Source organism: Sus scrofa, chromosome 7 (assembly GCF_000003025.6).
Source record: "Sus scrofa isolate TJ Tabasco breed Duroc chromosome 7, Sscrofa11.1, whole genome shotgun sequence".
In the NCBI taxonomy this organism is placed as follows: Eukaryota; Metazoa; Chordata; class Mammalia; order Artiodactyla; family Suidae; genus Sus; species Sus scrofa.
The window spans coordinates 109,914,662-109,931,242 of NC_010449.5; the positions used below are offsets into that span (position 1 = coordinate 109,914,662).

Below are 16,581 nucleotides of genomic sequence, written 5' to 3' on the forward strand. Positions count from 1 at the left end.
ACAAGAACCACAGCAAGTACTATATAGGATAAGCTCCAGAAGGAACACATAGTAATCAAACTGACCAAAATTAAAGACAAAGAGAAAATATTAACAGTAACTAGGGAAAAGCAACAAATAACATACAAGTCAATCCCCAAAAGGTTATCAGCTGATTTTTTAGCAGAAACTCTGCAGGTCAGAAAGGAGTGGCATGACATATTTAAAGTGATGAAAGGGAAAACTTACAACCAAGAATACTCTACCCAGTAAGGCTCTTGTTCAGATTTGACAGAGAAAGCAAAAGCTTTGTAGAAAAGCAAAAGCTAAAAGAATTTAGTACTGCCAAGCCAGTTTAATAATAAATGCTAAAGGAACTTCTCTAGGCACAAATTTGAGGAAAAACATCAATCTGCAGATCCAAGAGGCTCAACAAATACCAAGAGGAATAAATATAAAGTGTTGCACATACAGACACCCAATAAAAATGTTGAAAGTCAAAGAAAAGAAGAAACTCTTGAGATGTGCAAGGTCATTTACAAGGGAACCTCAATAAGATTAACAGTTGATTTATCACCAGCAGTGGAAGATAACACATTCAAAGAGCTCAGAGAAAATAAACTGTCAGCCAAGAATTTTAAATCCAGCTAAAATAACTTTCAAAAATGAATACCTTACTGGAGTGTAATTAATTAATTAATATAAATCTGAAGTAGACTCTGAAAATCCAGATTTCTACAGTAAACCCTGGAACAATCACTAAAAAACAAATCGCCAAAATATAGTTTTTAAAAATCAAATGAATTTAAATGTTACATCACAAAATATTGACATCATGCAAAAGAAGACAGTAAAGGAGGAACAGATGAACCCAAAAGTGAGACATATAGAAAACAAAAAGCTGACAGATATAAATCTAACTATATCAATATTAACATTAAATATAAATGCAATTCAATCAAAAAGTCAGGCTAGATTTTTTAAAAAGCAAGATCCAACAATATGGTGTCAAAAGGAAACACACTTTAGCTTCAAAGAAACAAAAAAAGGAGGATGGATCAATATGGCAGAGGAGGAGAACATAGTGCTAACTCCCCCCCCCACAAACATGCCAAAAATACATTTACATGTAGAACAGTTCTCAAGGAAAACTAACTAGAAACTGACAGAAGAACTTCTATACAACCAAAGCTGCAAGAAAGATTTCCATATAACTGGGTATAATGGGGGAAAAGGCATAATGGTGGGTTCTCCACATGTGAAAGGAAGAGAAGGTTCCAATGGGTAGACCTTCAACCTGGAAAGTGAGTGGGTCAAGCCACAGAGTGGTCGTCCCAGTCCTGGGATCCTATGCAAAAGAGAAAATCTCCCTTGACTACTGGGAGAAATGCTAGGAAAAATAGAAGGGATGGAGAAGCTTAGACTCTATTCACAAGGAGTGCATGTGAGCTGGCTTGCCAACAATCAGGGTGAGGAGAGATATGCACTGGTGGCTGCCACACCTCACTGTACTCCAATGCAAACACCCAGGCCCTGCTCACACCACACCACAGCTTGGCAGGAGATCTAAGCCCTGGGAAAAGACTCTGTCTTGCTAAGGAGAGAAAGTATGATGGTCCTGGGGTGTGATCCAGGTGGAGCAGCAGCCACTGTCAATGTTTACTTGGGTGGCACCAAAGGAGCAAACCACAGTCTGTCTCCCAGTGAAGCAAATGCACTCAATGGGAATGCACGTGTGTGCACACACACACACAATCACAGTATAGTTGTAAAGATACATAAATGCATAAACAAATAGAGTCCAGAAATAATTCTACATATTTATCAACAACTGAATTTTTTACAAAAGTGCAAAGGCAACGCAGCAGAGAAAAAAAAACAACAGCTTTTTCAACAAACGGTGCTAGAACCAGTGGATAGTCATATGCAAAAATTTCTTAGAAACCACATCAAAAGTATGTTCTGTGAAACTACAAATGGATAAATTGGACCTCCTAAAAAATTAAAATCTCTATCTTCCAAAAACACTATTAACAAATGAAAGCTAAAGACTGATAGAAAATCTATACAAAGCACATATCTATAAAGGACTTGTACCTAGAATATGCAAAGAACTCTCAAAATGAAACAATAAGAAAGAAATCCAATAAAAATTAAGAGATCTGAATAGATATTTCACCAAAGATATATATATGAAGGACCAATAAGCACAAGAAAAGCTCAGCATCATCAGTCATTAGAGAAATGCAAACTAAAACTAAAATTAAATACCACACCATACCTACTAATAGCTAAAATTAAAAAACTGATCACACCAAGTGTTGGCAATTAAAAAGAAAAATTAGAACTCACTATGCTGTTGATGGGAATCTAAAATGGCACAACTACTTTGAAGAACATTTTGGCAGTTTTCTAAAATGACACACCATATTGTCTAGTCATTCCACTACTATATATTTACCCAAGAGAAAAGAAACACATATTCATATTAAGATTTGACACATATGTTCACAGTTTTATGTGTAATAACCAAAAAAAAGAAAAAAAAAAACCAACAAATTTCCAGCAACAGGTGAATGGATAAACAAACTATGATGCCACCTTACAATGGAATACTATTCAGCAATAATGGGAAACACACAACATCGATGAATATTAAAAAAAAAAATTCTGTCGAGTGAAAACAGCAAGACAAAAAACAGCATGTGCTGTATGGTTCCACTGATATAAAACTCTAGAAAAATGCAAATGAATCTACAGTGACAGAAAGCAGTAATCAGGGACGTCACTGTATAAGGGGAGGAGCAACATGGAGAAAATATTTACAAAGAGACAGGAGTATTCTTTCGGGAGGTGATGGATATGTTCTCTGTCCTGATTGTCATGATGGTTTATTGTGCAGATACATGTTAAAACTTCTGAAATTGTGCATTTTAAGTATGTGTTTGAAGGGGCACATGCCACTTGGGAGTGAAGATTATTTTAAGTTGAAGGTATTTGAGACTCAACATGCAGAGAAAGTCTCCTCTTAGCTTCCCTTTTCTGACTAAAAGCAGTAACTTCTGGGAAATAAGGTTGCCATAAATTCCTCTTCAGGGCGGGTCTACTCCCAGAAAGGAGGGATGAGAACTTCCCATATCTGCAAGGGAATCTATGGCTCTGAAGGGAAGAAAAAGACCACTTGAACGAATGTAGACAAATACTATCCACAAACTTTCTTATCTCCTGTTTGTTCTCCTGAAAACTTTCCAAACAGTGATTTATTTTCCCGTAGGTGTCCTTTCTCCTCTGACCATTACCTACTAAGCTAGGCATATAAAACCCAAACCCTAAATCCTTCAGAGTTCCTAACACTGGATTACATAGAACCCACTGAACACATGTGCATGTGTTTGAGTTATTCATCACCGAGGTTCTCCACATGTTGCCACATGCACGAACAAATAAGCTGTTTTCTTTCCCCTGTTAATCTTTTGTCTTTTGTCAGTTTAATTGGTAGGGCCCCAGCTACTGAATTCAAGAAGATACAGGAAAAAGTTTCTTGCTCCCTACATGTAGTTTATTATATGTTAACTATACTTAAGTAAAGCTAGCTTTAAAAAAGTGTTCAGTTGTGTTATATGTTATTTTTTCCAACACTAACAAAGTGAATCAAGCCAATAAAAACCACAAATAATTACCATAGTTTCAACGATGATGGTGAGGTTACCTAAACCATCAGTCAGGGCTACGTAGCTTCCTCCTTTCTCTAAATGGCCAACTGTCTTCAGGTAATACCAACCTGGTTGAGTAAACTGAGTGGTATGAGCTACAGAAAAGCAGAGAAAGACCCAAATAAGATTAAAATTGTGATAACAGGATTTCTTCAAAAAACAAAAGACTGACTACGTTTCAGATTTGAGTCTGAAAAATAAGAATTTGCCACTCCAAAATGTGCCACTTTTAGCGCCTGGATTATTTTGAGTTGATGGCCATCAAGACCCAGAAGACCAAAGAAAAACTTTTCTCTCTCCTTTAACTGCCTCAAAGAATTTAGGTAGGGGACCTGGCCCAGAAAGAGAGCTATTACTAGAGATAATTTTTTATCTGAAAGACTTACCTGTATGGCAGGACACACATCTGCTCTTCTTCTCCTGTGAACTTTCTTCCATCCCCTTGAAGCTCCAGGCCCCATCCCATTCCTTAGCCAGGATGGCATTATAAGCCTCAACTGCTTGACTGCACATTTGAGTCTCATATTTTTATGGGAGCTCCATACATACAAAGTTAAATTTGTTTTTCTCCTGTTGATCTGCCTTACGTCAATTTAATTATTAGACCAGCCAAAGAACCTAGAAGGGTAGAAGGAAATTTTTTCTACCCCAAGTTTGATTGGGTCCAGTAGCTATTTTCTCTTTTGGAGAAAAATATTTGCCAGTCTCACGTTTCAACTTTTGAATATTTAGTCCAGTTAAGTGGCATAAATATAGGAATATTCTTACAATGACTGATAAAAAAATAAATGAGCCACACTCTGCCAGTTCAAGAATACTAGTTAAACCTTTTTTTTTCCAAGAGTAAAGTTATACCCTCCCATCCCCTGCTCAGTTCCACTTAACCCATCCTAATGTAACTACAAAGAATGTGGTTTTTAAAAATTTAATAAATATTTCAAAACCTAAGCTTTATGTTTTAAAACAAGTTTATTTCCACAATAAACATCTACTGGGCACCTCCAAATCTGGTCCTGAGCAATATTCCATGTCCCATTTTGGGAGGTAACAAAATTAATCTCCCAAAAACCAAACTTAGAAATTTGACAAATGGGAGTTCCCGTCATGGCTCGATGGTTAGCGAATCCAACTAGAAGCCATGAGGTTGCGGGTCGGATCCCTGGCCTTGCTCGGTGGGTTAACGATCCGGCATTGCCATGAGCTGTGGTGTAGGCTGCAGACGTGGCTCGGATCCCACATTGCTGTGGCTCTGGTGTAGGCCGGTGGCTACAGCTCCAATTAGACCCCTAGCCTGGGAACCTCCATGTGCCACGGGAGCAGCCCAAGAAATGGCACCAAAAACAAACAAACAAACAAACAAAAACAAAAACAGACTCACTGACATAGACAACAGACTTGTGGTTAACACAGGGGAGGTGGAGGCAGTAGGATGGACTGGGAGTTTTGGATTAGCAGATACAAACTATTAACATTTAGAATGGATAAGCAGGAGTTCCTGTTGTGGCGCAGTGGTTAACGAATCCGACTAGGAACCATGAGGTTGCAGGTTCGGTCCCTGCCCTTGCTCAGTGGGTTAACGATCCAGCGTTGCCGTGAGCTGTGGTGTAGGTTGCAGACGCGGCTTGGATCCCACGTTGCTGTGGCTCTGGCGTAGGCCGGTGGCTACAGCTCCGATTGGACCCCTAGCCTGGGAACCTCCATATGCCGCAGGAGCGGCCCAAGAAATAGCAACAACAACAACAACAACAAAAGACAAAAAGACCAAAAAAAAAAAAAAAAAAAAAGAATGGATAAGCAATGAGGTCCTGCTGTATAGCACAGGGAATTATATTTGGTCTCTTAGGGTAGACCATGACATAAGACTATATATATATATATGGTATATGACTGGGTCAATTTGTTATACTGCAGCAATTCGTACATCACTGTAAATAAACTATACTTTAATTCCTGACCAAGGAGGTGAAAGATTTATACGCTGAGAACTATAAAATATTAATCAAGGAAATTAAAGAAAAGGTAAAGAAATGGAAAAATACCCCATGCTCCTGGGGTGGAAAAATTAACATTGTAAAAATGGCCATACTACCCAAAGCAACCTACAGATTCAATGCAATCCCTATCAAATTACCCATGACATTTTTCACAGAACTAGAACTAACAACCCAAAAATTTATATGGAACCACAAAAGACCCAGAAGTGCCAAAGCAATCCCGAGGGGCAAAAACCAAGCAGGAGGCATAACTCTCCCAGACTTCAGGCAATACTACAAAGCCACAGTCATCAAGACAGTGTGGTACTGGTACCAAAACAGACAGACAGACCAGTGGAACAGCAGAGAGAACCCAGAAATAAACCCAGACACCTACGGCCAATTACTCTTGGACAAAGGAGGCAAGAACATAAAATGGGGAAAAGACAGTCTTTTCAGCAAGCATTGCTGGGAAAACTGGACAGCCACACATAAATCAATGAAACTGGAACACACCCTCACACCCTGCACAAAAATACACTCAAAATGGCTGAAAGACTTAAATATAAGACAAGAAAGACACCATCAAACTCCTAGAAGAGAACATACGCAAAACATTCTCTGACAGCAACCTTACAAATGTTTTCCTAGGTCAGTCTCCCAAGGCAACAGAAATAAAAGCAAAAATAAACCAATGAGACCTCATCAAACGGACAAGTTTTTGCACAGCAAAGGAAACCATTAAAAAAAAAAAAAAAAAGACTACTTACAGAATGGGAGAAAATAGTTTCAAATGATGCAACTGACAAGGCCTTAATCTCTAAAATATACAAACAACTTACACAACTCAACAGCAAAAAAGCCAAAAACCCAATGGAAAAAGGGGCAAAAGACCTGAATAGACATCTCTCCAAAGAAGATACATGGATGGCCAACAAGCACATGAAAAAATGCTCAACATCACTGATTATTAGAGAAAAATGCTCAATATCACTACTATGAGGTACCATTTCACACCAGTCAGAATGGCCATCATTAATGAGTCCACAAATAACAAATGCTGGAGAGGGTGTGGAGAAAAGGGAACCCTCCTACACTGTTGGCGGGTATGTAAATTGGTACAACCACTATGGAAAACAGAATGGAGATACTTTAGAAAACTATACATAGAACTACCATATGACCCAGCAATCCCACTCATGGGCATATATCTGGACAAAACTTTCCTTGAAAAAGACACATGCACCCTCATGTTCATTGCAGCTCTATTCACAATAGCCAAGACATGGAAACAACCTAAATGTCCATCAACAGATGATCAGATGAAGAAGATGTGGTATATATTATACACAATAGAATACTACTCAGCCATAAAAAAGAACGAAATTATGCCATCTGCAGCAACATGGATGGAACTAGAGAATCTCATGCCAAGTGAAGTAAGTCAGAAAGAGAAAGCCAAATACCATATGATATCACTTATATTTGGAATATTATGTAAGGCACAAATGAACCTTTCCACCGAAAAGATCATGGACATGGAGAACAGACTTGTGGTTGCCAAGGTAGAGGGGGAGGGAGTGGGATGCATTGGGCATTTGGGCTTAATAGATGCAAACTATTGCCTTTGGAATGGATAAGCAATGAGATCCTGCTGTGTGGCACTGGGAACTATATCTATGTACAGCAGGGTCAACTTGTTGTACACCATGGAAAACTAACAGAACACTATAAACCAGCTATAATGGACAAAATAAAAATCATTATTTAAAAAAAAAAAAAAGCCAGATCTTAGAATGATCAAGACTAGAATGTAAAAAGTAGCCTAATTACCCAAAAGATTCTTATGAAATGTGACATCTTGCTTGAAACAGAGACACACTTAAAACATGCACATACACACGGGTGCACACACAACACACACACGCACACAGTGTTTATATCTTCCCCTCTAGGTGCTGTTTGCCTTGTCTCTTATATAGGAATTCAGGGAGTGAGTGATGGACTCTGAGCCATACCTGATATCCAGATGGGAGCTTCTACTGCATAGTGCCCGCTCCATGGCTCCTGAGCAGTCATCAGTCCGCAACGCCCATACGGCAACTGTTCATAGTAACTAGCCACTAAATTCCAAGCAATGGTGCTAAAAGATTTGTTTGATAAAAGAGGAACACCAAAGTAGCTTTTAATAAAAATGTAAATATCTAGAAGCCCACAGTAAAAAAAAAAAAAAAGACTTTATCAGAGTTTATACAAACATATGTAAATGACCAAAAAATGACCATCCAAAACAAGAATATATGTTATCTAAGCTCACATTTTGAAAAGTCAACTGTTGGACACATCTAAATATTTTTAATGGTGAATCACATAATAAAAAATACAAATCTATATGAGGTGTACAATTTTTACTGACCCATGGTGTAACCAAAAGGTGAATCATGCTCTACCAGTACCAGAGAGGTCACAAATGTGAGCTGAATACAAATAAAGGCTTTGTCCATACCTGCTTTCCTTTTGTCATTAAGTCCCTTCTTAATGCCCCAATTTCGTGACATAATTTTATGAACCTGACTCTGAGCTATCACAAAATTTTACAACTGAGAACTCTTAGAGTCTCAGACTGCCTAGGTTGATATGATGGTGTAAGTAGACAGGGCAGGGGGCCCCTGGAAGACAAGAACCAGACATGATTTACTTTACATAAGAGAAGTCATTTTAGACCTAAGCCGTTTTGTGATCTAAGCCTGGCCATAAGGTTTGACCTTGCAGAACAGGTTTCAGTGATTTTAAGGGAACAAAAGAATGTAACAACAGCTAATATCAGGCCAGGGAAATAACCATATCTGAGACAAGATGTCAGTTATAAAGACTCCCAGTTCTGTTTCAAAGGTAAAGCTTAGCCTGAGGCACATTCTTCAGCTGTTCTGCAAGATCCAAAATGCCTCAAACACTCAACCACCAACTAAGGAATGACTAGGTTGACCTTGTCTGATCCTTGTGACTTCAATCAGCAAATGCCAAACTCTGTCAGTCTTTGCCCCAATTCTATGCTGAATTCCCTGCTTAAGCCCCCTCATAAATATACATATACCCTTGACCCTTTGTGAATACGCATGAGTCCGTAGCTTAAAACTTCCTCAATTTTGCTGTTCAGGGAGACATTGCTTTAGGAAATATCCCTGGTGTTCTCCTTACATACTGCAAGTAATGAATCCTTCTTTCTCCCAGGCGTTGGCTTTGTTGTACCTTTCAGCTTGACACCCACCAACAGGCAAACCCAGTGTTTGTGTAACAATGGCTCTACCACTTAACCTCTCTGGACCTCAGTTTCCTCACCTATAAAATGAGAATAATAATTGTACCTTGCTCATGTGATTTTTGCGAGGATTAAACGTACTAATGCATATGAAGAGGACAGAGCAAGGTCTGGGCTGCAGCATGGCTATAATTGTGCTTCATCTACAAGTACTAATAGGTCAGCTTGATGGTCTGTATTCTGGTCCATTGTTGTGTATAGCTGGTGCTGAACTCTAAGATTGTGACTCTGTGGTTCCTAGGAGAATCCAAGGGCAAAAGGCAAGCTCTGGACCCTGGTACTGCTGGGTTTCTCAAAGCTTGAGAGAGAAAGAGAGAGAGGGAGAGGGAGAGAGAAAGAAAGAAAGAGAGAGAGAGAAGGAAGGAAAGAAATGAGGGAGGAAGGAAGGAAAGAAGAGAGAGAGAAAGAAATAAACATGAAATTCTGTGGATAAACTCTGGGTCTGTCTGTCTTTCTTTCTTTCTTCCTTTCTTTGTTTTTCTTTTTTTTCTTTTTAGGGCCATACCTGCAGCATGTGGAAGCTCCCAGGCTAGGGGCTGAATCAGAGCTGCAGCTGCCAGCCTACACCACATCCATAGCAATGCCAGATCCAAGCCACATCTGTGACCTACACCATAGCTCGTGGCAATGAAGTGAGGCCAGAGATCAAACCCACATCCTCGTGGATACTAGTCAGGTTCTTAACCCACTGAGCCACAACAGGAACTCCAGAATTTCATTTTTCTTATCAAGTCCTCACTTATCATAAAATGACAGACTGACATTCTTAGAAAATCAAAGCCTTCTAATTCTGTCAATACAAGGTAGAAAACATAGCCTCAAGTTTCAAAAATCCTTACTGTCAGTGAAAATTGTTAAAGTTCTCCTGATGATCCCCATGCAAAATGTATGGTATCTTCTCTGGCTATTGGTAGAAGTATAAATTAAAACATGTGGAGAGCATTTTATAATATATATGAAAGCCTTTAAAATCTATATACCGCTGACCCAGACATTCATTCTATTTCTAGGAATACATCCTAAGGAAATAATCACAAATGTACACAAAGATATTTGTATATAATAGATCATTACAGTGTGTACAAAGCTGTTCCTCAAAATAGAGACAACTTCCATTTCTAGGCAGAAAAGAATAATTTCTACATTGGTGTTTCCCAAACACTGGTATCAAAATTCTGTGGCATCAACCAATGAACCTGTCCACAGAAAAGAAACTCATGGACTTGGAGAACAGACTTGTAGTTGCCAAGGGGGAGGGAGAGGGAGTGGGATAGACCGGGAATCTGGGGTTAACAGATGCAAACTATTGCCTTTGGAATGGATAAGCAATGAGATCCTGCTGTATAGCACAGAGAAGTATATCTAGTCACTTGTGATGTAACATGATGGAGGATAATGTGAGAAAAAGAATGTATATATATATATGTGTGTGTATGTATGTGTGTGTGTGTGTGCACACACATGCACACACATAACTGGGTCACTTTGCTGAAAAGTAGAAAATTGACAGAACACTATAAACCAACTAAAATGAAAAAAATAAAAATTGTGGCATCAAAATCACCTGGGGCACTGACTAAACAGAGTCCAAGGATCCTTCAGATTCAGATTTGAAAGGTTGGGGCAGCTACCAAGGAATCAGTATAATCAAGTATCTCAGGTACTTCTTAAGTCAAGGCAAGTTGGGAAATTCTGCTTTATGTTAACAAAATTCATATTTGCATTAAAAATGATGAAATAGAAGAAGTATACTTACTTCTCTACAAAATATAAGAAAAAGTTCATAATACCTTGTCAAGTGAAAAATAGCTTATTTACTAAATATTATACAGCGTGGTCTCAATTATGAATTAAAATTTTATACATATAAATATAAATAGGAAGACATACACCAAAATTATTTAGGACAATTACTTTATACACAACAAGATGACAGGTGACATTGTTTTCTTCTTTGTACCTATATACAGTTACTAAATTTTCTCCCATGAGCATGTGTTACTCTCAATACCAAATTATATTATTAGAACCAAACTCTCCAAAATAAGCTTCTTTTCTTTCAAGAAAAGGGAAAAAACAAAGATTGTGAGAAGTATGTATAAGCTCACACTGACATCACAAAAGATGCATTGGTTGCTTTTGCTCTATGTATCATTGTTTTAGAAAGGCAATTTGAATATAATTACAATTAAAGCTTCTCAAAGCATTTAAGAAATATTTTCTTGAAAAATAAAGAGTGTGATCTTCCTTAAAATCTCTGTTTTGTAAAAACAGACAGTGACACAAATAAGTGACTCTGTGAGGAATTAGTTAAGCAGCTTGGGAAGGAGAGTCCACAAGACAGTTTACCTGGTCCTTTCAAAAGGTCACTGTCATAATGAATGAGGAAGGAAGATAACTATTCTAGATTAAAAGAGATTTGAGGGGCGTGACATGTAAATGCAATGCATGGTCCTTGATTTGTTCTTAGCTTTAAAAACAGACTATAAACAACATTTTTGGAGATAATTAGGGAAATCTCAATACAGACTATGAGAAATATTTTTAAAGGCTCCTATGCTCTTATATTTCAAATGATATTGTGATCATGTACGTGAGTAACTTTATGTTTCGGAACAACAAGCTAAAATATTTAGGGGTGAGGTGTCACAACATCTGTAATTTACTTTATAATTGCTCATTAAGATATGTAGAGAGGTTGTCAAAAGTCATAGAAATACAATGAATTTAACTATATATAAAATAATATCTAAATAAGCTGGACTTGAAGCTCCCATCATGGTTCAGCAGTAATGAACCCAATGGTATCCATGAGGCTGCAGGTTCGATCCCTGGCCTCACTCAGTGGGTTAAGAATCTGGCATTGCCATGAATTGCGGTGTAGGTCGCAGACGTGGCTCAGATCCCACGTTGCCGTGGCTGTGGCGTAGGCCGACAGCTACAGCTCCGATTTCCCTAAACTGGGAACTTCCCTATGCCATGAGTACAGCCCTAAAGAGACCAAAAGAAAAAGAAAAGACCTAGATAAGCTGGACTTTATTTACACAGATTATTTTCAAACATATAAAAACAGACGCAAAATGGAGATGGTATTGCTGAGAACTCTCTAAAAGGGAGCCAGAGGGCACTAACGAAGTGTGATTTATATACCCTTCTAGATCTGGATGGAGTCTGACCTTTTGCTCTGATGAAGTAAGTCATCCAGAATACCTGCTAGAACCTCAAAATACTTTCTGGACCTTTACTCTAAGATAATGCATGACAGTCTATCTACTTATAAGGCCCTTACCCTAAAACAACTTGTGACCCCTTAAGGGCAAATATTTTCTGACTCAAATCAGAATCAATCCTGACAGGCAACTTTTAACAGCCTGTGGCTTTTTTTTTTTTTTTTTGTCTTTTTTTTTGCCATTTCTTGGGCTGCTCCTGTAGCATATGGAGGTTCCCAGGCTAGGGGTCTAATCGGAGCTGTAGCCACTGACCTACGCCAGAGCCACAGCAAGGCGGGATCCAAGCCGCATCTGCGACCTACACCACAGCTCACGGCAACGCCGGATCGTTAACTCACTGAGCAAGGCCAGGGATTGAACCCGCAACCTCATGGTTACTAGTCGGGTTCGTTAACCACTGCGCCACGACGGGAACTCTGCTTTTTGTTTTTAATGTGCTTCTGACTCTCTCTTCCTCAGAACACTCTTTTAGGGTTCCTGGAATCTGTATCTCCCGAATTACAGTTCTTAAGACTCCAAATAAGCTCTATTATTATTGGCAGTTTTTTGCATATTTTTTGGTTGACACAGTTTAGGTATAGATATAGATATAGATGAAGGAAATAAAGCAAATATTTACGATTATTGAATTGAGGTTATGAGATTATGGTAGTCCATTGTACTTTTTTCTACATATTGTATTTTAGAATTTTTTTCAAAATAAAAACCTTTAAAAGTTTCTAATAACTTACGAAGTCATGTAGCCATTGATGTAATTTTGATTCAATATGCGGCCCCAGCAGCCTGCACCCACATCATTATTCAAAGTGCTAAAATCTTCAGAAGACCAAAGCTTCTTCTCAGTCAACCTAGCATCCTTTACTGTACGGGTCCCAGGATAATGAGCTCTAGAAAAGAAAGGGAGGGAGGAGATGTGAAAAGGTCAGAACATGGCACTTATATCTATTTATTGGGGGAATAAAAACATATGTCTTCTCTAAGGCTTTCTGTATTAAAACACCAGGTAGCTTCCAGGTGGATGTCAGACTGACTATAAGCTTCTGTTTCCCATCCCTACATTTCAGGATGCCCTTAGAATGAGATAAACCTATAAAAACACACAGAATGGGAAGGCAGGTCATCAATGGATGAGAAATTTCTTTCTGGAAAGCATAAAATGGAGGAAAGGATGCAGACAGATGGAGGCGGCAGAGGAAGCCTGGAATACTCCAAGAGATGAATGAGGTGGAGACAGGACTCAGACTTCCTGGGGTTAGTAGAGAGGCTGGACAGTAGGAAGAAAGGAGTAAGGCGGAAGCCAAAAATAAGACTAATGAGTCCATCAGATAAAGTAGTATCTCCTCCCCTGTTCCCATGCGTAGCAGATTAAAAAAGAAAGCATTTATTCCCAAGCAAAAACAAAAAACAATAGAACAAAGACAACAAAAATCCACAGAGAACTCTACCTTGAATAAAAAGAATAAACTACATAGGGAAAACTAGAATTTTCCCCAGAGCAGTGATGGTTCTCAACTTAGGTGATTCTGCCTAGTGGACAAGGCAGGGCAGGATTTGCTTCTAGAATCGAGAGGGTAGATTCCAGAGATGTTACTAAACATCCTACTATATGCACAACAGGTCCCCACAGCAAAGAATTATCCAGTGAAAACATCAATAGTGCAGAAGTTGAAAAACTCTGCCCCAGAGTAATGAACCCCTCCCTGTTCCAGCATTTGAGAGGAGTCAGTCAGCTCAAATATAAATGTATATTTATTGCTCCAAGAGTAAAATACTGCCATAATGATGACTGTGGACATGACTGATTATTGAGTATAAAAATAATTAAGAAATTTCAAATGTGAAATAGAAAACAGACTTGACAGTATCAGAATTAGAGAGCATACAGAGGTCCCGTCATGGCTCAGCAGAAACGAATCCGACTAGCATCCATGAGGATGCGGGTTCAATCCCTGTCCTCACTCAGTGGGTGAAGGATCTGGCATTGCCGTGAGCTGTGGTATAGGTCACAGACACAGCTCAGATCCCGCCTTGCTGTGGCTGTGGTGTAGGCCAGAGGCTACAGCTCTGATTTGACCCCAGCCTGGAAACTTCCACATGGCCATAAGAAGCAAAAAAAAAAAAAAGAATTATGAAGAGAGCATATGAACCAAATAACTTTATGAACAAGAGTGTATACTTTTTAGGCCAATAACTATTTACAAAAATAACAAACTATTTGTTATTTAGCAATAATATAGGCAGAATAACAGAGAGTAGAGTATACCATAATTCTAATCTTTGTGGTTTGGTGTAGTAATAGTCATAATATTACAAGAATGATTATGAAGACCTATTTTAGTTTTTAGTTATTTAATTCCATTTAGGTCATGCATCTTTTAATTAAAAAAATCCTATTTGGGAATTCATTGTACTAATAAAGATTAATTAAGGTACGACATCAATATAGCATTCCAGTATTCCATGAAGAAGAAAATAATATATAATAAAGAATATAAAAGGAAGAATTAGAGAAAAATGAGATTTTGTTTAATCACCAAACTGTTAAAAATGGGCATCTATGCAGTACTGTAAATATACACTACAGAGACCATGAGAGCAAGCCAGCACCTGATAGGGTTAAGAAATTATTGTCCTGGTACTATAACTCCCACCTTGGAAAATCTGACCACCAATCTGTATAATTATATAATTTTAATAAACTTTTACATTTTAGATTTATTCTCATATTCCAGAATTTCATTCTCTGATCATGATATTTGGCTTTGACATCTCAAGCAAATCTTAACATTAAGACTCATCTAGTTGTCACTCAGCCAAATGTATATTTGGTGTGTCTCTGGTTAAAAATACTTGTATAAAAAATAATAGCCTGGAAAATAATATGCTATTACGTTACCAGTGATCTCTAGATACTAAGATTATAAGTAAATTCTAATCTATATGGTTTTCTACATTTCCCAAATTTCCCATAATGAATATGCATCATTTTTAAAATGAGAATAAGTATCTCTTTTAAAGCTATAGAAATAGGTATGATATCCCTCATTCGGAAAACAATGAAACTTAAGTTCCCTGGTGGCTCAGCAGGTTAAGGATCCAGCATTGTCACTGCAGTGGTTTGAGTCACTGCTGTGGCACAGGTTTGACCCCTAACCCAAGAACATCCACATGCCATGAGTGTGGCAAATAAAGAAAAGAAGAAGAAAAATATGAAACTGTTATATTTTAAACCTGACTTAGTTGAGAAAAGAAGTGCAGAACTGATGCTAATATCCAGGTCTCTCCCAAAATATAAAGGTTCTTTAAGAATATAATTTTTTAAATCAGGCAAAACATCTCCAGCATTTCATGGCATGATTTTTCAAACTTTAAAGGAAAAAATTAAGATCACCAAAAGTAAACCAAAGTTTATCCAAACAGAAAACCATAAAAGAAAAATAGAATTTATGGACAAGCAGCCCAGTTTCTGAAACTACCCAATACTCGCCCTAAAACCAAATAGACCAACCTGATGACAGAAAGTAAAAACTCATAGTCAATATCCTCATCAAAATTAGGTGACATGGAATCCACAGGAGTCTTACAGCATCAGGACTGGCTAGGATCAGCAGAATCCTGGAATACGGAAACACGTACCAGCCCAAAGGAGCACACCCTACCCTGAGTGTAAGTACGGAGAACAACTGGCAAAAGTGAGAATGTCTTCACGGGCTTGAAACCGGGGCCGAGTGTCAAAAACAGTACATTTACTAAGACATCAACTATAATACTGTGACAGTTTAAACCTGATTTGTCTGATAGAAATATAATGTTAGCTATACATGTATTTTTAAACCTTCCATTAGCTACATTTTTAAAAAGCAAAAGAGAAATTTTAATGATATATTTTGTTTAACCCAATATATCCAAAATATTATCATTCAACGTTCAATCAAAATAAAAAGTTATCAATAACTTACATTTTAATTTTATGTCTTTAAAATACGGTGTGTATTTTACACTACAACATACCTAAATTCAGACTAGCCATATTTCAAGTGCTCCATTAAACACATGTGGCTATTGGCTACCATCTTGGACCATACAAACTTAAACCCTTAACTATTTCTGAAATAGGTAGTAAGGAATCCTTTCTGGAGCGGTTGATCCTCACCATGAGAATAAGCTGCTTGCATTAGAATCCAAATTGAATAAGACAAGAACATTTAGGGTGAGGGGGAGACAACATTTAGACAGTAGAGAGAATGAGGCCCAGAGGAAGCAGACCCCAGAATGTACTGTAACTGCAAAACAAAAATCTGCAGGTATAGCACAGGCCAAGCACAACACTGATGGGGCAGGAGGTATACTCTTTCTATGGAGGTGGA

At 38.0% G+C, this 16,581-nt stretch overlaps 1 protein-coding gene across 4 annotated transcripts in view; it reads right to left on the bottom strand.

Annotated features, from left to right (window-relative positions):
* Nucleotides 1-16,581, bottom strand: part of GALC (galactosylceramidase) — a 66,832-nt gene that overhangs the window by 20,086 nt on the left and 30,165 nt on the right. For all 4 annotated transcript variants that reach the window (XM_021098103.1, XM_013978351.2, XM_013978350.2 and 1 more), the window contains 3 exon segments: nucleotides 12,946-13,101; nucleotides 7,684-7,808; nucleotides 3,660-3,787 (listed from right to left, as the gene is read on the bottom strand). In XM_021098103.1, the coding sequence (XP_020953762.1) occupies nucleotides 3,660-3,787; nucleotides 7,684-7,808; nucleotides 12,946-13,101 (409 nt within the window).